General features: G+C 42.4%; 2 protein-coding genes across 2 annotated transcripts in view; both read right to left on the bottom strand.

The window, feature by feature from the left end:
• Positions 1 to 6953: 6953 nt before the first annotated feature.
• Positions 6954 to 24071, bottom strand: part of LOC115546935 (toll-like receptor 13) — a 28955-nt gene continuing 11837 nt past the window's right edge. Inside the window, exon 5 of the transcript XR_003977305.1 lies at positions 6954 to 8721. The gene's annotated coding sequence lies outside the window, so the exon portion shown is untranslated. The remainder of the gene's footprint in view (positions 8722 to 24071) is intronic.
• On the bottom strand, positions 8728 to 16470 carry LOC115546937 (toll-like receptor 13). The gene is made up of 4 exons (XM_030360777.1): positions 16306 to 16470; positions 11963 to 14575; positions 9915 to 10032; positions 8728 to 9235 (listed from the first exon to the last, which is right to left on the bottom strand). The coding sequence occupies exons 2-4, from the start codon at positions 14445 to 14447 to the stop codon at positions 8974 to 8976; spliced, it is 2865 nt and encodes a 954-aa protein (XP_030216637.1). The 5' UTR covers positions 14448 to 14575; positions 16306 to 16470; the 3' UTR covers positions 8728 to 8973.

Genomic DNA, 24071 nt, shown 5'->3' on the forward strand with positions numbered 1-24071 from the left:
AAAACAAGACTAAAAAGTGTTTTACGAAAATAAGACTGCTAAAATGTCTCTTCATTTTCGTTGACCTAAACTAGGCGATAAAGACTTATAACGTTATTTTGTTCAACTGGAACTTCAACTGTTCCAGACATAACATCAATTTTCAACCTTTTACCTTATTTAACAAAACTACGCACTTGTAACTTCGATAATATCTAAATGGAATTACGATGACACTGGAAAGAGTATGAATGTAACTAAAACTAATAAAAACTAAAATGACAGCTTGACACAAGACTAGACTAACACTAGAAAGGAACAGGCCGCCACAAACAGCTATGGTTGCAAACGTGTAAAACCTGTCTTAACCGACGTTAGAGAGCATCGTGTGCGCTTGAAGAAAGAACCTTGAACTCGACCGGATGTAGGACGTTGAGTACTGTGTTGTACCGCACCGACGTGTGCAACAAACTCACGAGTGCCTGAGTTGTGCCCCAATTGTGCGTTGACATGGTCAACGCACTCACCGGGGTTACTGCAGTCAACCATGAGTAATAGATAACGTGCCACCGACGTGGTCATAGTTACGAGTGCCCGAGTTGTTACCACTGCGCTTTGGCCAACGCACTCACCGGGGTCGCCGCTGCGAACCTTGAGTTTTATTTTTTCCATGATATGCCACCAACGTGACACCGAACTCGAGTGTTTTCTAGATGATCCACCGACGTGGTCAAACTTGCCGGGGTTGCTGCAGGTTAACCTTGAGTTATATAGCCAAATTTTGCTTTATGAGTTTAGTACCTGATAACCACCACCACCACCACCAGTAGTTGCAAATAGTGTTGCTTTTGACACCGAAAATTATGACTAAATGTCGTCATCAACGAACCTTTATCGCGTGAGGAGAACAATGCTGGTCATATGACAATAACTATAATTAAATACGTAGTGCAATGTTGTTGGCGAATACAAACGAGACTGAAAGTGTTTTACAAAATAAGACTGCTAAAATGTCTTCATTTCCGTTGACCTAAACTAGGCGATAAACTGTAATACGTTATTTTGTCCAACTGGAACTTCAACTGTTGAGACATAACGACATCAATTTTCGACCGTTTACCTTATTTAACAAATCTACGCACTTGTATCTTTGATAATACCTAAACGGAATTTCGATATCACTGGAAAGAGTATGAACGTGACTAAACTAATACAAACAAAAATGACACCTTGACACCAAGACTAAAACTAGAAAGGAAACAGGCCGCCAAAAACAGCTGTAGTAGCAAACGTGATAAACCTGCCTTAACCGACGTTAGAGCATCGTGTGCGCTTGGAGGAAGAACCATGAATTCAACCGGATGTAGGATTCGTAAGCTGTGGAAGACCGCCTTCCCAGCCGTTTGATAGACGCGACCGGCAACCCTTGTTCAGCGGCTGTGGTTGCCGCTCCAATCCGGGAGGAGTGGCCAGTGTAAACAGTGGCGCCTCCAGAAGATTATTCCAGGGGTGGCCAATGGGGGCCACAGCAAATCTATAAACATCCCGGGCAGCGATTGTTGGCCGGGGGGGGGGGGACTACATTATAATATAATCTAGACTACATTATATATTTTAAATAAATATGCATAATAAAAATTGTCTTAGGGGTGGCAAAGAATGATTTTGGGGTGGCAGTAGCCACCCCTCGCCACCCCATGGTGGCGCCACTGAGTGTAGAGGGGAGATGGTAGGCCGCACCCTTCTACCACCGTCGCGAGATGGACTCTGAACCACCCTTGAGGCATTGGCAGGCCGCAAATAAACAGGTGATTCGGGGACGTGCATTGCCGAAGCTTGAGATAAAGGAACATGGAAGCGTAAGGACAGAGTTGTTGATTCTTGAAATGATAATAGTAACAGCTGCTCCTAGGCTATCGCTTTTAGATGGAAAAATGCCTTGCAAGAAGAGAAGGTGACATCGGCGAAAGTCAGGCCCCGTATAGGGGAAAAAGTCTGAGTAGGAGACGTGTACGCATTTGCGCATGAACGCAAGAACGCGTAAACCCGTAGAACGCGTAAACCCGTAGAACGCATGAACCCGTAGAACGCATGAACCCGTAGAACGCATGAACCCGTAGAACGCATGAACCCGTAGAACGCATGAACCCGTAGAACGCATGAACCCGTAGAACGCATGAACCCGTAGAACGCTGTGAGAAACACCGTCTCGAGTAATATGTTAAAATAAGGATGAAATCTCCCAGAGAGCACACTAATCTATTCAAAATATCGAGTGTGAGTTGGAGTGGCCAACACACATAAATAATTGTAATACACCAAAATTGTTAACCGTCATACATAGCTAAACAAGCAAATGAAAAATTAAATACCCCGTGTAGGGGAAAAGTCTGAGTAGGAGACATGTATGCATGGACGCATGAACGCATGAACCCGAGAACGCATGAACCCGAGAACGCTGTGAGAAACACCGTCTCGAGTAATATGTTAAAATAAGGATGAAATCTCCCAGCTCTGAGAGAGCACACTAATCTATTTGAAATATCGAGAGTTGGAGTGGCCTACACGCGTAAATAATTGTAATACACCAACATTGTTAACTGTCATACATAGCTAAACGAGCAAATGAAAAATTAAATACCAACACGACTGAAGCTATTAACAATAAGACTATAAATAATAATATAAAATTATACCATAATGTACCTGTTCTTTGTCTTTGGATCTTTTGAATAAATTGATCGATATGTGAATCGCATCGCGAGCAGAGGAACGTGAGAGTTAGTGAGCAGCAGCTGAACCAATCTAAAACCTTAGTGATATTCAGTTACCACAGTGCCTAAAACCCATCAACTTCATGCATGTTAAAGTGAAAAACCTCAGACACAAGAAGTTAACCGAACAGTGCACTAGGCCCTCTCGAATGCCAGGCCGAAACAACATGTCTCGCTACGACTCCTTTCAGCTGCCCACCCCTCCTTCTCCAGCAAAAAGTAATAACAGAAAACGGCTAATAAAACGCTTGAGGTGGCATTATGAAGAGAAAACTTACACATTTTTTAGTACACGGTATAAAGATAATTATGAACCTTTGATTGCGAACGTAGAGTTCTGTGTTGTACCACACCGACGTGTGCAACGAACTCACCGAATTCAACCGGATGTAAAATCCGTATGCTGTGGAAGACCACCTTCCCAGCCGTTTTGACGCTGCTTTGTTATCGCAAAACATGGTTATACGTTAACGCCGCCATGCTTTGCCCCACAGAACGCTAGCTGCTACGATAGGGTAAAGCTCGAACAGCGCAGACGACTCGACCCGAGGGCAAACGTGCCAGCTTCGACTGGCCATCTCTCAGCAAACCATTGCCCTTGGAGAAACCCCCTAACCCGACCGAGGGAGCCGCATCCTGAAGCTGGACTGGTAGAGCTGTGAGAGAGAATACGCTGCGGGGGCTAACGCGGGGACTGCAATAGCCATGGTAGCAGGGCACGTGCCAGGTGCGTAGCCTGTGAAGGCGGAGGAAGCCGAGCCTGATGGTTGCTGGAAGTAGAAAGGCGCCGTGGCGACTGACGACAGCGGGTTGGGGGCCTGGACCCGTCCGGGAGTTCCGCATGGTGTTTCGACGGCGTCCATCCTGGCGCCAAATGCTTTGCACCAACTCGGCGAGGGTTTGTAGAACAAGGCGGATGTCCGTGTTGGGAACTTCTTGGTGGTGTTGTTGAGGATACCGGGGACCGAAATTAACGGCTTTCTGCGCTCACTTGCCCGGACCAGAAGTAGTAGGCCGACCAGCACGAATCCAAAGTTATGACCTCTTGGTGTGTATTAACCGACGTAGCAACTAAGCGACGAGATATGCGAGATAATCAGAAGCACAGTAAAGCAGCAGCATGCGTCGAACGAAGACCTGAGCAGCAAAGACATATGTTAGACTACTCTTTATAGAGCAGGTGTAGGCAGGTGATTGGTAGCTGGTGATTGGTGATTGGCGGCCAGCCGCGCGTGATTTGAGTCCTCCTGGTAGAACTACCAGCAAGCTTAACATTTGACGGGGAGAATGTATATCCTAGATTATAATTGTTATATCTTAGGTTGAACAGAACAATCAGTGTAAGATGTTTGGCCAACATAATAATCTAAATAAACAAGAACCTGGATTCGGGGATTCAGTCTGTATCTGGGGGACGAGACGGACGAACAGCAAAACACCCATGGAAACAAAGGTGTTTATATGGTTGCAACCAAGCAAGCTAGAAACATACAGGGCTCACAACAAAACGGTCGAGAAAACAATTTTTACAGGGCTCACAACAAAATGGTTGAGCAAACACATTTGTACAGAGACTATCAACATCAAGAATACCACGAAGACAAAGTTCACCCAAAGGTACTTTGGGTGAACTTTTCTTTTTCTTTCAGTTCACGCTATTCCTGAAAAGCTTGCTCAACGTTTACTCTTGTCTGGCCTCTCTGTCGGTCAGTCTCCCTTTTCTCTTCTTCTGTTCCTCCGACATTGGGTTTCTCTGTCTCTTTTTAGTCGGCTGATCTAAGATGAATATAACAATCCCTTAGTTACTTGTGTTTATATCGAGCCGGTTCCGCGTTTGGGGGTCTGTGCCGTAAAGCACCAACGCCCGGAGTTCAGAACTTTCAACCATCCAACGCGTGACGCTTAGCCACGATAGCCAATCAGCGTGGAACTTGACCCGACATCACCGACAGAGAGTAGTGACCCTTGCACAGAAGCATACGGCCGACATCTTTCTTTATTCTGGGGGTGGAAATAGTAACATAGTTACGCCATTAAATGCGTTTATGGAAACATTTTTAGCGAGAAATGTGCATTTTACTTTCATAATGTTCGCTCGGTGAATGTGAAGGATGTTTGGTTTGATAGTTATGACGAAGAGTGAACGCTCCGTTCACTTGCATGGACAGTCTCTGGTTGCTAAGCAACCTCAACGTCTTGGCGGACTATTTCTCTGCTGATCAACACTACGAATGCTGGAAACACACCAGACACACCATGTGAAGTTATTTAACCCGATTATCGTTATTTATGAGTCCTTAGCCCAAGTGAAGGAGTTCAAGTACCTCGGAGTCTTGTTCTCGAGTGAGGGTACTATGGAGCGTGAGATTGGCCGGAGAATCGGAGCAGCGGGGGCGGTATTGCGTTCGCTTTACCGCACCGTTGTTACGAAAAGAGAGCTGAGCCGCAAGGCAAAGCTCTCGATCTACCGGTCGATCTTCGTTCCTATCCTCACCTATGGTCATGAGGGTTAGGTGATGGCCGAAAGGACGAGATCGCGGGTACAAGCGGCCGAGATGAGTTTTCTCAGAAGGGTGGCTGGCGTCTCGGGATAGGGTGAGAAGCTCAGTCATCCGTGAGGAACTCGGATTAGAGCCGCTGCTCCTTTACTCAGAAAGGAGTCAGCTGAGGTGGTTCGGGCATCTGGCAAGGATGCCCACCGGGCGCCTCCATTGGGAGGTGTTTCAGGCACGTCCAGTGGGGAAGAGACCTCGGGCATGTTTGGGTGTGTGTCTGTGCCGTAAAGCATTTTCGAAACTACAATCTGACTACATTTTCGAGGATACTTCCGTTGCGTCACATCCGGATTGTGTCGGTCCGAACAGAGCAAGTTGCATATGCAAGTAGGTCTATCTGCAGCCGGAGCCACTTGCCAAACACGCCCATTGCTCTGCCAGACACGCCCATTGCTCTGCCAGACACGCCCTTGCTCTGCCAAACACGCCCTTGCTCCCATAGCTCGTGCGCGTGCGTAATGCTACAGAATATAAGCCCGCCGCCCAGTCCCGTCCTGTTACATTGCAGTCAAGTGACTACCACGTGGTCGACTACCACGTGTGACTACCACGTGGTCGACTACCACGTGTTCGGCAACAAGCGCGAATGGTTTTTGAAACCTGCTTTAAACACGATTTAAATTCGATTAAACAATTCAATACAATACAAATATAAATGAAAAACAAGTGTTATCTGGCGATCCGTTATCTGTATTATGTTATTTCGTCTTTGGAAACATGAGCCGAATGTTTTTTGAAACCCACCCGGGAACGGACAACCCAATCAAATCAGTTGTCAAGTTGTCAACAACTGATGACGTAGGCCGGTACAAATTTGCCGTGACACCACCACATAGAACGAGCAATGGGCGTGTTTGGCAATTTGGCTCCGGCAGCAGATAGACCCTACTCTGCATATGCGCTTTTTCACTGGAGAGGCGACATGGGTAAATGACACACCCACCAATCGACCCAGAAATGGATGCAGAACCATCAGCATAACTCTCAACCTGCATACTTAATGTAATTTTGGCTAAAAAAGTTGCATAGTGGGCCTTTAAGAATTGGTGCATTGTGTTAAAAAATATGTATCTCTAGCCGTTCTGAATAAGCTGTTGTTGAACTCTAGCAGTAGCATTCTGAAAAAAAAGACCCGTAAGGAAAAAATTGCAGTAATCAAGCTTACTAGTGTTAAAGACATGTACAAGTTTTTGCAAGTCTTGAGTGGACATGAGCCCTCTAAGTCTTGCTACGTTTTTAAGGTGATAATAGGCCGATTTTGTAACTGACTTGATGTGACTGACGAAATGTAAATCGGAAGCCTTTCTGTTTTAGCACCAAATAAAACGATCTAGTTTTGTCCTCATTTGGTTGAAGGAAATTTTGGCACATGTGCAAAATTAGGTACAATGGCCCTCCCTTGTCCCTAATAACTATTGGACAGGTGCCCATCTAACATCCCTTAATACTAATGTTATTGAGTCATATCGAAACATTAACAATATTTGGTGGTGGTTGAGAGCACTTTCAATAAAAGTTACCAATCTGGCTAGGACCACCATTGATTGGCCAAACACGCTGTTCCCATGTCCAAGCATCATGACATTTCTAATTGCTTCAGCTTTTATTTTTTAGCGAGTAACAAAGATGCAAAGGGAAAATGTAATGAAGTAAAAGTATACATTTTATTAAGGAAAAGTAGCTGAGTACAAGTGAATGTTGCTAGAAATGTAAATCCTCAAGTGAAGTACAAATCCCGAAAAAACGAATGAAGTAGTAGGCCTACATTAACTAAGTATGTCTACTTTGATACTACACCACTGTATACATGTGTATATAATCATGACATTTGACATAGTGATTTGTTTAAGGTTTAAAAAAAAATCTAGTGCAGTGTAACAGTGATATAGAAAAAAATATCTTCTGTGAACAAGCATTGTATTTATAATACAATTACTATTGATAAAAACAGCAATTTCGAATTCATCTTCTAAATTAGGTTAATATAGAACATGCAAAAAATTCCACACTACAAATAATCTTTTAGTTAAATTCATCCATCATAAAACTTGATTCTTATGCAAACGGAAGTTTTTCTCAGTTTCTCAGTTTCTTTGGTACATTTCTCGAATCATCCTCGAAATTTGCAAAACAGTAAGTGCATTTCTCAAAACAATTCGTACGAATAGCAAATCACCATGGATTACCTGCAAAAGCCAGTCTTGCTCAGAATCATTAGTTCATCTCTCAAAAGTAAATATCTGTGTCAATGAACATGTCAGTGCCATCAGAATGACAAGTCCTTATGTCATTGTGTACGGATAAGACAGTCAAATTGCTTAGTCATGTTTCCAATATAACTCTGTGTGGATGTTCTGATGTTAACTATGGCTAAAGTTTTGAAGACAATTATTGTAAATTCTAAGTTACACCTTAGTGTATGTGGGAGATTGATTAAAAGACCGGACAAGATTCACATTTACCCTTTTACTGTTTGTACAGTAATTTGTCGAAAGACCATGTCATTGCGATACAGAAAGGAAAAGACAGCACTGCATAGCACAAAGAAAAAAACAAAATAGGAATGTGAACATACGACAATGTCCGTAGGGAAAACTGTACATGCAGTGCTGTAGGAATTACAGTGCAGTCTTCCTAAACCTCCAGACGTTCCTGTCTGGTGGGCAACAAATTCTCATTCTCATGCAGCCTCACTCCTCTTCCTCTTCTTCTTCTCTCTGGCTTTTGACCCCGTCCAATTCCTTGTCCTTCCATTATCAGACATTGTAACATTGTGTTGTCCTCCAGCTCCAGGTATATATATACTTGTCAGTGATGGTTCATGAGATGCACCTTTGAGCTATTTCAGTAAACTGGTTGATCGTTGGTTACGCTTGGTTACTTCACACATTTCCCTTCATCAGAGAAGCTCAAGATTCAGCTGGGGAAGAATAAAAAGTCTAATGGAAATTTCTAGAAATATGCTTGACATATTATGACAACTTGTTGAACCATTTTGCATGTACAGACTTCTGCAATGCACTAATGCCAAAATGTTGGGAGGATGGGACTATTCAATAGAGACCCATTACGATACATTTTGATCAACATGACATAAGCAATTGATAATGTAGGAAAGAGCAGAGAATTGTACATAATCATTTGCATGGATGTACCAAAGCATTTGCAACTTGTTCAAAGTAATGAGAAACTGCTTGACCAATGACCATAGTTTCCCCTTTTAAGAAAGGCCTAGATACAATAATAAGCTATAGAGCTACGGAAAAAACAAGCGATAACGTTGTTTGGTACGCAGACACAAGTGTCATGGACAGGCTCTGCCCACCCGATCTGGAACATATCTTGGTGAAATGCAGGCCCTTCCATACACTTAGGGAACTTCACCCTTGTTATAGTGATAGCGGTCTACATACCTTCGCAGATTTCATCAGAAGTTGACATGCCCAACCGCATACATTGGAACACATTAGACAATGTTCAAACCAATGTCGACAATGCATACAAATACAAATGAACAGCAGATGTACCCATTAACCAGATTAAGAGGGTGTTTTATAATACAGCCTTAAAGGATAACTGGTTCACTTGAGACAGACCTCGAGATAGACCTCGGATGTCTCTAGTATAATCCATTCCCCCCCCTCCCCCCAGCATTTCTAAGCCTTTTAATGGTCTGGTCTCTCTCCAGGGGGTCCGTTCACCACGGTGAGCCGTATATGCTCACCCATTGGGTGCTCTCGGGTCTCCAGGGCCTGCCGGAGCATCTCCCAGAACAGGTCTGGGTGTGCGTCTGCGCGGGACCAGCTCAGGTAGGTTTGTCTCTTCAGGAGCCTCCGCATGCGGTAGTACGGAGAAAGCTGCTGCATGGGAATGTCCTCCAGGAACACCAGGATCAGCACGTCCTTCTGCTCGTCAAACAGACGGAAGCTGGGGAAATGGAAACAGGGAGAGTTGTTTTTTTATATGTCTGAGCTGTTTAACCCGGGGCACCCACCCCACACAAACCATACCTATCCACATTGTTGTATTGGCCCTGGAGTGGAAATACTTTCCTACTATACTCAAGTACTTTACTTGATTGTTTTTGACACATTTTCAACCTATTGCATTTTCCATGCATTGATGTAGCCAGTCATTGATCAGCAAGTCAGTTAAGGGAAAATGAACCCATGGCGATGCGCTGATTGAATCGTTGAATCCCCTCTGGTTCTTTAACTGACATACGTGTTGGAGATAATTGGGTGCCCTGCTCAAACAGGGTAAATGCAGGACTCTTTCCACGGACAGCACAGTCAATCTGACACATTGCGGGAAAATGAGTTGCAGCACTATTGTTTTGGCCACTTGTCCTTATGCACTGAATTATTGCCATACCATCTTTTTCCTTTTCCAAACTAACTGGGTTTGCCGGTTGCAAACTTCTGGCTTAGTGGTTAGAGCGTTATAGCATGTCTTCAAATGTGTGATTAAGGCTTTGGTCCTTTGCACTTGACATTTTGAGGGAGAAGGTATGAGGGGGTCATATAATAAGACCACAAGTACACATGTGAAGCTGAATTAATGATCAACCATATTCTGGTCATGCATGTAAACTCTGGATTCTTACCTGGCAACCTGGATCTCTCTGGAGCACCATTCACTCTCCAGGTAATCACGACTGACCACGCAGATGGTTTTCCGGCTGCCATAGATGGCGTCTGTTATGTTTTCCATAATGGGTTTACCTGAAAAGCATCGGTCAGTGAAAATGCACAAAAATGATATAAAAGTAAAACAACAAACTGAAGCTTTGTTACATCACAGCGCTAAAGAATGAAGGGCTAACATCAATAATAATTGATAAGGCAAACAGAATAAACTTCTTGATCGCGCCAATTCCGACCAGTAAGAATGCAGTTCTTCTGAAACGTTCTTGCTCTGTTGCTCTCTCAGAGCTATAAATCCTAGGAATTAGTAGACCACGATTGCATGGCCCCAAAATCCATTGATTTAACCAATTTAAATAATTTAGATTAGTCCTTGATCTAAACTCTGTTTTTAATGAATATAGCTTTTCCAGCCACGCGGGTCCATTCTCGCACTAGCCAAACTGATCTTGCCTAAGATCAGTTGGCTAGTCACCCATCTCAGGTCCAGCCGTCCGAATGTTATAGCAGAATTTTTTGGGGTTTACGGGGGGAGGTACGCCATGCTTCCTCTTTCCTTTTCGCCTACAGATCCTCAAGAAACATAATTGATTGAAACAAATGAATCGAGCGAAAGAAAAACACACCATTTTGAGCTTGTCTGCCATCAGACTTACGATATAAATAAAAAGTCTGACTAGTGAGACGAGTGAGTCAGTCAATGTTAGCCATCTTTGAACCATTCATTAGCTTAGATGCTAACGCAGTCATACATCTGTTCTGTTTCACACTTTACTTCTGAGGCCAACAACCCTGATTTTAAAATGATAAAATATTATTAAGTAGATACAATGAAACCAGATTGCATTTATGTTATGAGGGAGTTTTAAGTGATTTTCGTCTCTGAGAGTTTTTCCTGTCGCTAGTTTGTAATTTGTGTCCCGTCCCCCTGTGTTATAGCTTGTCAGTTTTTATACCAGTGCCCATCATGCGGGCGCCTCTGTACGATGCCATTCCACGGTGTGAATCTCAAACACAACATGTGTTGAACAGCTGTTTCCATTTATTTGATATTATAAGTATTAAGTATTTCTTTGACATGTTTTACAGTCTGAATACTAAACTCTTAAAGATATTCTTATTTTGAAATCGAGTTGAAGATTAGCCTATATTACCTATAGTTTTTTATGTTAATAAGGCAAAATGTGCAATTTATATTATTTGTCTATACAACTCATAATATTCAGTATATCAAAGTTTGATTTTTGATTTACCAAATTTTATTAAGTCTTATTTGGAAACTTACCATCGCTTATAGCTTTCTAGTTTTATATTGCATGTCTGTATGTTCTTGCCCAATTATATATAGGCCACAAGTTTAAGAGACAGACAAACAACATTGATTCACAATATATAAAACCTACCAACAAACTGAGCAAATGCAGAAACCATTGCTGTAAATACAAACAAAACATGCAAGGATTCTCTGTATTGGGCCTCTAGTCTCTTTTGAAACTGCTCCTGCAATGAACTATACCATGCAACGAATTGTCTTTTGCCTTCAATGTGTTTGTCTTTCAATCTGCAAAGCAATTATAAAAGATAAAGCAAGAGCAGCCTTTCAATGAATACAAATAGTTCAATTCGTATGTGTGCACCACATAGACCATGTCAGAAAGGCTCAAACGCAATTTAATAATATGTGCGTTGTGCGGCTTCAAACTAAATCTGTTGTAATTGAACGCCCTGTTTAGCGCCGCATTGGATTTTTTATATTTGACATGGAGAAGAGGTGAGTGTGAGCAAGCAGGATATAATCAGTGGGCATTAGACAAGATTCAAAGCCAATATTTATTGATTCAAAGACAAGATGAAAAAAACAACTCATTCTGAGTCAGGAAAAATCTCCCTACCAAGTTGATGAGCATATCTAATAGCATATCCACTGGCATGTACGATATATGAAATAGTGTAGGCTAGCATGTATGCTAATAGAGGTGAAGAGGATGCTCAGGATAGGGCTCCTCACCTGGCTGGAAGTCTCGGTGGTGCAGACACAGTCTCCAGCCCTGCTCGTCCTCCAGCTTGGGCAGCAGCTCCCCCAGCACCCAGCCCTCGTCGTTTGTGTTGTAGGAGACGAAGGCGTCGTACTGATGAGCACCCTTGTCCTTGTTCTTTGAGTTGTAGAGGAACGCCAGCATGAGGTAGTACGCGTAGACCAGATGCCATTGCAGGAACTTGTGGGTGAAGGAGACTGCTATGGTCATGATGACCGCGCATGTCGTTGAAATATAACAGATGAACCCCATGTCGACCGTACATGAACGGACGTCAATCTCCAAAAGTTTTCTCCCTTTGAGGTTTGGTGGGAAGTTGCATTCAAAGTTGTAAGCATCAAACACTTGTGTTTGCTTGTTGTTGATTACCCATTGGAGGAACCACGCGTTGTCACAGTTACAGGAGAAGCTATTACCCTGCAAATCCAGGTATTCAAGGGCTGACAGAGACAGCATCACTGGCTCTGTAATCACAGAAAATGCATTCTTCCCCACCTGCAATAACTCCAGCTCTGTGAGGTTAGCATGGAGCAGAAAATCTAGAGACCTTAGGTTTGTTTGTGAAATGTGAAGCCTTTTTAGTTTTTGAATCGGGGAAAACAAATTGTTGGGAATGTCTGTGAAAGCATTTTGAGACAAATGGAGCCTATTCAAATTAGGAGTATAGTTAAAGGTGTGTGGATGCAAGGTTTTAAGCTGGTTACGTTGTATATAGAGTATTGACAGATTTGTCAGGCCTTGCAGAAGGTTTTGAGGGAAGTTGGACCTATGAGATCTGTGTTGATCTGAAATAAACAATGTGTCTAGTTGTGAAAGTCCAGCAAATGGTGGATAAGGAATGGGCTTTACCGATGCATATTTGATGTGATTGCTCTCCAAATTCAATGTCTTTAAAGCTTCCAAGTGACTGAAAGCACCGTTTGTAATTTCAAGTATTTCATTTGATCGGAGAGTAAGTTGCCTAAGACTGGACAGTCCAAAAAAAGTCCCATTATTAAGTAGTTTTAATTTATTTCCTTCTAATGCCAAATTTTTGAGGGAATTCAGGGCTTTAAATTCTCCATGATCTAGAACAGTTATTTGATTGTTTGACAAAGAAAGATCTTCAAGATTCGGTGTGTTTTTTTTGAAGGTGCCGTTTAATTGATCAATGCTGCTGTTTTGCAACATTAAGACCCTTAATTGGACCAAATCTTTGAAAACACAATCCTTGAGAGTCAGGAGAGGATTATTGTCTAGACGGAGAATTCTGAGAAGTTTCATAGCGGCAAAATCATCACAGCCAAGAACATTGATGTTATTGTAGCTGAGATCCAGTTTTAAGATTTGAGTTTTCCTTACGGCATAGGGGACCGATGTGAGACAGTTAGACTTCATGATTAAAGTCTTAATCTTCCTAAGTGATTGGAACGAATTGTTAGAGATGTCAGTTATCTCATTCATCCCCAAGTCCAATTCTTTTAGATTAGTACACAAGTGCAGCATGTCCACTGTAATAACTTTGATGCCGTTATTTTGGATTTTAAAAGAGATAAGGGTTGGAATTTTGCAGGAAATATTGATGAGAACCTGCAGGTTGTTATTGATATGGTGTAACTTCAGATACTTCAGTGAGGAGTTACATGTCTCTAGCACTTCCTGCAGTCCATGTAATGAGGAGCGAACCCCACCGATATCTAGTTTAACCACATTTCTAAGGTACGATGTGTCATTCACCTCCCAGACGATACCATTCTTTATACTATCATCAAGGTCCAACCTTCTGAGGTTGGGAAAGATACCTGCAGTGAGCCTAAAGAACATAACATCATTCTGGGACAAATCAAGTATAATAAGTTCTGTAGACTTATTTGACAGCTCCCATGAATGAAAAGTGGAAATGTTGTTTGCTGGAATGAACAGGTATTGTAAAAGTGGCGTATGTTGTAATATATTTGTTAAGTGGCGCAGTTTGTTGTGGCCTAGGTCCAAAAACCTAAGCTTGGTCAGAGATATGAAAGAGGCCGGTGCTACTGTTTGGATCTGATTGGAAGTCAGATGCAATTCTATGAGATTGACCAAGCCATCAAACATACCATCCTGTAGCTTACAAAGCATATTGTTGTCTAAAAACATCATCTTTAGAGAGATTTGAACCACAAAAGTGCCAGATTCAATCTTGGAGATCAAGTTGTGTCCCAGATTTAAGTGCAACAGATTTGGTAAATTTTCCAAAGCTTTTTTATTTAATTTAGAAATGTTGTTTCCAGACAGGTCTATAATTGTGACTGTTTCTGGAATTTCCTTTGGAAATACTTTTAAACTGTTCTTACATATGGCCTGTGTGTTCTGCGTGATCTTGCAGTCCTTCACCACGTAACCAGCAGTTGGAAAAATAAAACTGTTCAAAAAGAAATGTAATATTCCAAATGAACAAAAACAAATTCCCCTTAACGACATCGCGATTTTCGTTTTCATTCAAGTACACAAAGAAGTTTGCTGATGTTGGTAATTTCCAATACAATGGATCTCCAGTCCTACCAAGTGGATCTTTGTTCATACATTTCTTTCAGTCCGAGGTATCCCTCAGGTTAAAACCGCCAATCCTAAAAGACAAGATACACAGACAGTGGTCATTACAATCTGCTATCAAAATAATGCAATTGAAGCATAGCATCCTGATGCTATGGGTTTGAGATTTCACGAAAACGTCTATAGGCCTACATGAAGCCTGCATGATGTAAACAGCCTCAGTTAAACATAGTCACATGGTAATTAATCTTTGGTAAGAATATAATGAATTTGAGTCATAGCCATAGTCCTCTATAATATATATATTTTTAGACCATAATAAAAAAAATTATATAAAAAAGCAAACGAGAAACTATTTTTTTTCAGGCTAAGCAGTGCTGGCCTTAAACAAATTTTAACATAAGGCGATGATGTCCCTGTTGCTCTGGTAGAGTTGCTTACATTTATTTTTAGTCAGTTAGAAGACCTGGGCCCGGATTCACATTTATATGAATCAACTGGTAGTCCAAGATATAATTTATATTGAGTTATCTTTCAGAGTAGAACATTCTATACTTCTCTAACCGACATTCTGCATGTATGTCACTCAGATATCTTGTTATTTCGAAGGATGTATTTCTCTGTTGGAGTTGTGTTATTTTATTTAATCTACGTATGATTTTCACTATTTACAATCTGTGCCCCTTTTCTGAGTATGTGTCTGTTTCGCTTCACTCTTATTTGTTAGCCCTGAAGATAACAGATAAGATGCATGGACTTTTCAAGTCCAGGTTGTGTTCTTCCCTTGAACAAACTTTATGTAGGTTGAAAGCATCTGAATAAACGTTTGATTTCTCTGAGAAATAATGCCTTGTGTCCCATTGATTCAGCTCGCTAGGTTATGCAAGGTTACGCAAAGATTATCCTGAACCAGAGAACTCAACCATCAGAGGACAGATCGAGAAAGCATCAGTTAATAGGCCTTATATACCTTCTACACATATATTTCCTAAATAGTGAAATTGGTTAAAACTGGCCAACTATACCATGTTTGGTACCCCCTCTATTAGCAAACCCCAGTCTACGCCATGCATTTCTATGTGGAAGAGACAGAAAAGTCTTTAATTTTATTAATGCCAAGTCAGTGATGCAAAGTGGTAACATCTTCACTTGGACTGGTCTGCGTTTTTATACAAAAACACAACTTTAGTGAACTAGAGGGTCAGAGCGAGTAAGATTTGTTTGCCAATAAGTTGCAACACAAACATGTCTGAGTAAAAAGCCCACCACATTTAAGAAAAGTTTAGAGACAAGATGTAAGATTTCATAAAATTTATTGAAACAATAAAATACTTTAAAAAATAATAATTTATTTAGTCAGCTAGCATGCCTACTTGATTTATTTATTCAGGCAGTTAGTTAGTTAGTTAGATGGTCTAATTTATCCCAAGTGACTTTCAGGTGAGGTTGAGAACAGTCCAAGCAGGACATTTATATTGGCACAATTCCAAAACATGACATGTTGCACAACCAAGCTTTTAGAGAACAACTAGAATCTACATTCTATGATTTTGTTATAAATTCAGAAAAAATAGCTTCTATATGATCGTCAACTGATTTACTCTCTCCTCTCCAACGGTTTCTTATAATGATGATTATAGTGATGAGATAAAAAGCATTTTCATCAAAAACTAACATAAAAGGCAAAAATAAACACATGCTTGAAATGGTAATATGTCAATTTTCTTTTTGCAGAAAGATAATGTACTTGAATTTTAGCTTTATTGTAGCGAAAGAAGTGGGTTAAATTAAGTTAAATACTTACTGTGCATATTTCTATTATTAAAAAAGAATAATAATATCAAAATTCCACAAAACAAATGTTCCTCGATCTGGTCTGTTTCCCGATGCTTATGGCGAATCAAAATAATGTGTTAATGATAAAAGCTGGTTGGAAATGGTATTTTTGTGTGTGATCTATTGGGTGCTAAGGAAGTGGTCAAATGACGTAAGAAAAGGGGAATTATCTAAGGGGAACTGACACTATCTTTTTTTTAATAAATGACAACGTCGATATGCAACCAGGATTCAACACAATAACCTCATCAGAATTGAAGGTTAAACACATTGATTTAATTATGAAGATGAATCAGTTTATTCTAATTTGCTGTTTTCTTATGGACATTTTATTTATTAATGTTAAACATAAATAACATAAAAACGGGCCTTGTATGGGAATATCCACGGTTTCGATAATGGCCCAATGTCAATGGCCCACATGGGTTTCATGCAGGATTAAACTTGGTGGTAGGTTGGGTCTAAGTAGGCAACATACATAAATGTCAGGTGTGTGCGTGAAATCTGAACCCAAAAGCAGAGTAAAGCTCCAAAGATGGATTTGAAGCAGGGCAAGTCTCAACTAATATTTTCTTTTTAAAGAATCTACCCCTGCTTTTCAAAACTGTGGTTTAATCCAAAAACAGGCGGACAAGTAGGCATGCAGGCAGAAACAGGACGGAGAGAACCAATTAGGGGAGCTAAGAAACAGCATAAAACAATCTGTCAAGGGGGCACTAACAATACAGGCAGTGGCGGACTCAGACTGTTTGAAGGGCAGGGGCGAAAAAATAAAAAGGGCACATTCTGGACAACATGGGGCCCCACCAGCGGACACAGTGGCTTTTCTAACTTGATGGTGTTTTGTTCCCCCAACGGAGCCTTAAAGGCAGCGCTGCCTGGAAGGTCCTATCCCCTAACCTTAGCAAGCGCTGCCTTGAAGGTCCCATTCGGGGCACTTGTTACATCTCCATGTAGCACTTAAAAGAATAGTTCGGCTCATAATTTAAACGGGGGGTCTGCGCAATGTGAAAGTGCACAATGATGTGAACAACAAGTTGTTCACATCATTGTGCACTTTCACATTGCGCAGACCCCCCGTTTAAATTATCACATCATGTGATCACATCCCATTTAAATTATCACATCATGTGAAAGTGCACAATGATGTGAACAACAAGTTGTTCACATCATTGTGCACTTTCACATTGCGCAGACCCCCCGTTTAAATTATGAGCCCAACTATTCTTTTAAGTGCTACATGGAGATGTAACAAGTGCGTTGGGGGAACAAGACACCATCAAGTTAGAAAAGCCACCGTGTCCGCTGGTGGGGCCCCATGTTGGGGCCCCATGTTGGGGCCCCAGAAATTATTTTGCTTCAAAGACACTGTTTCCCCTTATTCTAGCGACTTTATAAACACCAAAATGAGTTGTTCACATCATTGTGCACTTTCACATTTTAGCCAAAGAAAGGAGGATGCCTTACTGTTTTCATCTTCACTAACATTTAAGTAAAAATTAGACTGGAGAAAATTCAATGTGCCGCTACCATACAGTCTTTTGACCGCTGACAGCCAGCTACTGAAACATTTAAGGAAGTTTTCCTTCATGTTGAGGGGATAGCTGACCATTATCGTCTCTCTTGCATGAAATGACCTACACTTGAATGATATTGAACGCTCAAAAAATGTACATACATTTTAAACGGATTATGCAAACTGAAAATATTACGTAGCATCTAATTGCGCTTTTCCACTATGGGTACTGACATACTCTTAATCCGCTTTTTCTTTCGTTAGCCAGTGGAGATTTAAGTACCACTCGATGTAGCTGTTTGTCATGGCGACGCCACATGAAAGCAACGCCTCGCATTCCCCGTTCGTCAGCTACCAAAGAGAGGAACGTCTGCACCTCAATAGCTAACCACAACATGTTTTTTTTCGGTTTGCCATATTCTTGCTCTAGAGGGCACATCATCATCATCAGGGGCAACCTAGGGCACTCATTAATTTTTGTTCATGTGTAAAGGGCAGCCAATAAGGCACTTTCTCTCATCTTCACCACCATAGCGGGCACTTTAGCACACTTTTTCAACCATGGGGAAACCAGACGGGCAGAAGGGCACTAGAAGGTCACCAGACGGGCAGAAGAGCACTAGAAGGGCACTATAAGGACCAGACGAGCAGAAGGGCACTATCAGGGCACTAGAAGGGCACTGGAAGGGCACTGGAAGGGCACTAGAAGGACCAGACGGGCAGAAGGGCACTAGAAGGGCACTAGAAGGGCACTTGAAGGACCAGATGGGCAGAAGGGCACTATCAGGGCACTAGAAGGACCAGACGGGCAGAAGGGGACTATCAGGGCACTAGAAAGACCAGACGGGCAGAAGGGGACTATCAGGGCACTAGAAGGGCACCAGACGGGCAGAAGGGCACTATCAGGGTACTAAAGGGGGCACTAAAAGGGCACCAGACGGGCAGAAGGGGACTATAAGGGCACTCATTAAGGCACGTCATTGAATTTTCTTGTTCTAGAGGGCCACCCTAGAGGGCACCTAATCATGTTTTGCACGTGAAAAGGGCAGCCAATAAGGCACTTTCTCTCATCTTCACCACCATAGCGGGCACTTTAGCACACTTTTTCAACCATGGGGAAACCAGACGGGCAGAAGGGCACTAGAAGGTCACCAGACGGGCAGAAGAGCACTAGAAGGGCACTATAAGGACCAGACGAGCAGAAGGGCACTATCAGGGCACTAGAAGGGCACTGGAAGGGCACTGGAAGGGCACTAGAAGGACCAGACGGGCAGAAGGGCACTAGAAGGGCACTAGAAGGGCACTTGAAGGACCAGATGGGCAGAAGGGCACTATCAGGGCACTAGAAGGACCAGACGGGCAGAAGGGCACTATCAGGGCACTAGAAGGACCAGACGGGGACTATCAGGGCACCGGAAGGGCACCAGACGGGAAGAAGGGCACTATCAGGGTACTAAAGGGGGCACTAAAAGGGCACCAGACGGGCAGAAGGGGACTATAAGGGCACTCATTAAGGCACGTCATTGAATTTTCTTGTTCTAGAGGGCCACCCTAGAGGGCACCTAATCATGTTTTGCACGTGAAAAGGGCAGCCAATAAGGCATTCCCTCTCGTTTTCTACACTCTTGAAGGGCACTTTAGCGCGCTTTTTCAACCATTGAGCCACGAGGGGTGGCGGTCGCCTCCCCTGCCCCCCCCCTGAGTCCGCCACTGAATACAGGGGATAAATCAGGTGAGCAGGAAAAAAGGCGGGGTCCCATCTTCAAGCATGTCCCATGCCTTCAAACCCACGTAGGGCCCACATGTTGCCTAGGAGCTATCGGTGGCCAACTTTTTGTTTTGATGTTTAAGGGAAAATATGACCTAAAATGCTTTTAAATTGTTATGATATGTCAATCAGTGAAAATAAAAGCAGCCTAGGTCCTATTTTACCCTTTTGTGTATTATTTGACTTTGCTTCAGCTAAACTCGGGTTTGTTTGAAACTCAACATACAATGGGATTTAATAGGAGAATATGACTTCAAATTGCTGTAGCATCAATCAACCCTAAGTATCAGATATGAACCCTCTACCTTTAAGATCAACTGGGTTCAGTCAGGTAATTATTTCCAGAGTCAAAACAAAAAAAAAAGATTTGGCTAGTATGCAACACATAGCTGGAATAAACTACCTGAAGATATGTTACAAGCTAAGGCCCTGACAACATTTAAGGTTAAAAACGTTTTAGTTCACCTTTTCTTTCAGATTTTTTTTAAATCCTGCAAATATGTCATCTAGGCATGCAAGTTACATTTATGGTAGGAAACATCTTGAGCCAGCTTGATAAAGTAAGCAAACAAATATCTTATCATCTCTAATGTCGTAAGCATTGTTCATGAGGCAAATAACCATGGCAAGCTAACATTAGTTGTTACTAGGGCTGGGCAAGTTAACGCGTTATTATCGCTGACAATTATTTTATCTCGCATTAACACAGTTTCTTCTTTTTATTGTAAAAGTCTGTTGCTCACTGGCTAAATGTTCATCGTGATCAAGCCTAGTATATTGCTTACTGCTTCGCTTCTCACAGGAAAGAGGAAGCGAGAGGGGCCCTTCCAGAGGGGTCCCGCCTTTCAGCCTGACCGAACAGCTAGAGGATCTGGATTTTGCTGATGATTTGGCCCTACTTGCACACACCCACCAACAGATGCAGGAGAAATCACACAAACTAGAGATAACTGCTGCTTCGTTCGGCCTCAAAATCAACTCATCAAAAACCAAATTAATGCGAATCAACAACAAGAACAACACACAGATAAGCATGGATCCAAACCAGCTAGAGGATGTAACCAGTTTCACATACCTTGGGAGTGTAATTAATATAGGAGGATCGGAGGAGGATGCCAAAGCCAGAATTGGGAAAGCAAGGACAACATTTAACATCTTGAATAAAATCTGGAAAACAAAAAACATACCAATCAAGACCAAACTAAAAATCTTCAACTCAAATGTCAAGTCCACTCTACTTTACGGATCCAAAACCTGGAAGACAACCACCACCATACTCAACAAACTACAGACATTCAGCAACCGCTGTCTACGATGCCTCCTGGGAATCTACTGGCCCAACACCATCTCAAATGCCAACCTTTGGGAACTCACCAAACAAGAACCAATAGAGACCCAAATCAGGAGGAGAAAATGGAAATGGATAGGCCACACACTCAGAAAAAGCAAATCAATTACAAAGCGGGCCATGGAACCCACAAGGCAAGAGAAAGAGGGGAAGACCTAGAGTCACCTGGAGAAGAACCACAGAGCAGGAGATGAAGAGGAAAGGGCTGACATGGCAACAACTGGATCGGAAGGCACAAGACCGAAGAGGATGGAGGGGTTTCATCAAACTACAAACTAAGTAACCATATACCAAATAGGACACAGAAAAAACATCAGGACTATACAAATACTACACAAAAAACAGCATTATTTTAATAAATATTACAAATATGGCTAAAGAAATCAGGTAACAAGGGACAAAGATAGAAAAGATGAGGATCATTGTCATTAGAAAAGATACAAAAGATCTTGGATGGGTTAAACATCACTAAGCAATCATGCCTAGGGCACCAAAATGTTTTTGAAAGACACAACCAGTTATTGTACCCATGTGCAACAACTCTAGCTCCACCAAATAAATTACATGTAAAACACTACACCTTATTCTTACTTTTGGAGTCCAGTAACCAATCCCACTGCACTTTTTCTCCATTGGACATTGAACGAAGTTAGTATGCTAGGGAAAAATACCGTTACTCTTCTCTGATCTTGGATATGCCCAACAGGACATTTCTGTGGGGCATTCTAAACCATGCACTGCATAAATGAGTCCACAATCTGGTGTGGTGGTGGCCAGATGGATCTTCTGAGTAAGGCCTTCTCTTCACCCCTCTGTTCCACATCCTCCTCCACCTCATCTTCACCTCTCGGTTCCACATCCTCCTCCACCTCATCTTCACCTCTCGGTTCCACATCCTCCTCCACCTCATCGTCACCTCTCGGTTCCACATCCTCCTCCACCTCATCGTCACCTCTCGGTTCCACATCCTCCTCCACCTCATCGTCACCTCTCGGTTCCACATTCTCCTCAAATTTGATGGTATTTTTACCATCGCTTTGGTGCCCCTATGTGCCACATATAGTGCATACCCACTTTTTGCGCCACTGCCTCTAGGCTTTATGTCAAGACGCTTAGAGGAAGGTAGGCCCTACTTTATGAACCCCAGACGGGATATCAGGGTGTCACAGAAGAATGGAGGCCTGTTTTAAAATGAAGAAGGTTAGGATATCTGGAAATTTGAACCAGAACTCTGAGTCGATGTCAGTATTTTCCATTTCAGGATAGCTGATTTCCATTCTGAGGAATGCTTTTGTTTCATTTTGGGGACATGGGACATGGTACATTTTGTGTTGCAGGGTACTGGTAGCCTAGGTACCAGACGAATCTGCGAGCTCATGTTTTTCTTTGCTCTGGCATATGCGTCTGCCCCGCTCAGACAGATTAGCAACCGAACTTGCCCGGGTCGGGCCAATCACCAGCACGTAACATGGAACATGTGCATCCAGTATGATGGTTGTTTGATACGATGTTAGTACAGCAATATTTATTAAAGTTGTAAGACGGATGGATAGAGAGGGGAAAGAAAAGAAGGGATGGACGTCTGAGAGAGAGATAGACGGATGGGTCGATAAAACATTGAATGACTTTGAGCAATCGACCCACAAACGGCCACCCTGCAGTAGGACCCGAGGATCTCGAATCAGCCCCTAAACCACCTGAAGAGCCACACGTTAAACCTAGTCAAAATGATAAGGGGACGACGAGGAGACGCTGAAATTAATTTTCTGATTAGAAAAATTAAACCCAATCGGGATTAACCTTTTCTAGAGATCTAGTTCCTCAATACGAGAAGGTCACCAGCTGCTCTTTCCCTAATCTCGCTACACGCGCCAGAGTATGATTGGAGGATTATAGCGCGTAGGTGCGCTATTAAAGGCCCACTATGCAACTTCGGGCATTTCTTGGCTGTTTTCTTGGTTTTGGCACGCACATTTCTCTACACAGCGCCCCCTACAGCTTCGTAGTAGATATTTCACAACACTGTCGTAACAACTCGTTGACGACCCTTCCCCATGCACTTCTACGCGAGCCATGTGCATTTGTTTTCAAAGAAGCCGGCGAATGCGTGGAGCCATGTCCGAAGTAGATGTTCATAAAGTGTAGGCAAGGTTATACATTTTTAGAAAGGTGTATTTGTATTGCAATAAACATAAATCCATCCTTTTTTATAGTTGACGGGGAGAATGTATATCCTAGATTATAATTGTTATATCTTAGGTTGAACAGAACAATCAGTGTAAGAGGTTTGGCCAACATAATAATCTAAATAAACAAGAACCTGGATTCGGGGATTCAGTCTGTATCTGGGGGACGAGACGGACGAACAGCAAAACACCCATGGAAACAAAGGTGTTTATATGGTTGCAACCAAGCAAGCTAGAAACATACAGGGCTCACAACAAAACGGTCGAGAAAACAATTTTTACAGGGCTCACAACAAAATGGTTGAGCAAACACATTTGTACAGAGACTATCAACATCAAGAATACCACGACAAAGTTCACCCAAAGGTACTTTGGGTGAACTTTTCTTTTTCTTTCAGTTCACGCTATTCCTGAAAAGCTTGCTCAACGTTTACTCTTGTCTGGCCTCTCTGTCGGTCAGTCTCCCTTTTCTCTTCTTCTGTTCCTCCGACATTGGGTTTCTCTGTCTCTTTTTAGTCGGCTGATCTATGATGAATATAACAATCCCTTAGTTACTTGTGTTTATATCGAGCCGGTTCCGCGTTTGGGGGTCTGTGCCGTAAAGCACCAACGCCCGGAGTTCAGAACTTTCAACGCTCCAACGCGTGACGCTTAGCCACGATAGCCAATCAGCGTGGAACTTGACCCGACATCACCGACAGAGAGTAGTGACCCTTGCACAGAAGCATACGGCCGACATCTTTCTTTATTCTGGGGGTGGAAATAGTAACATAGTTACGCCATTAAATGCGTTTATGGAAACATTTTTAGCGAGAAATGTGCATTTTACTTTCATAATGTTCGCTCGGTGAATGTGAAGGATGTTTGGTTTGATAGTTATGACGAAGAGTGAACGCTCCGTTCACTTGCATGGACA

The sequence above is a fragment of the Gadus morhua genome, chromosome 7, assembly GCF_902167405.1.
Source record: "Gadus morhua chromosome 7, gadMor3.0, whole genome shotgun sequence".
Taxonomy (NCBI): domain Eukaryota; kingdom Metazoa; phylum Chordata; class Actinopteri; order Gadiformes; family Gadidae; genus Gadus; species Gadus morhua.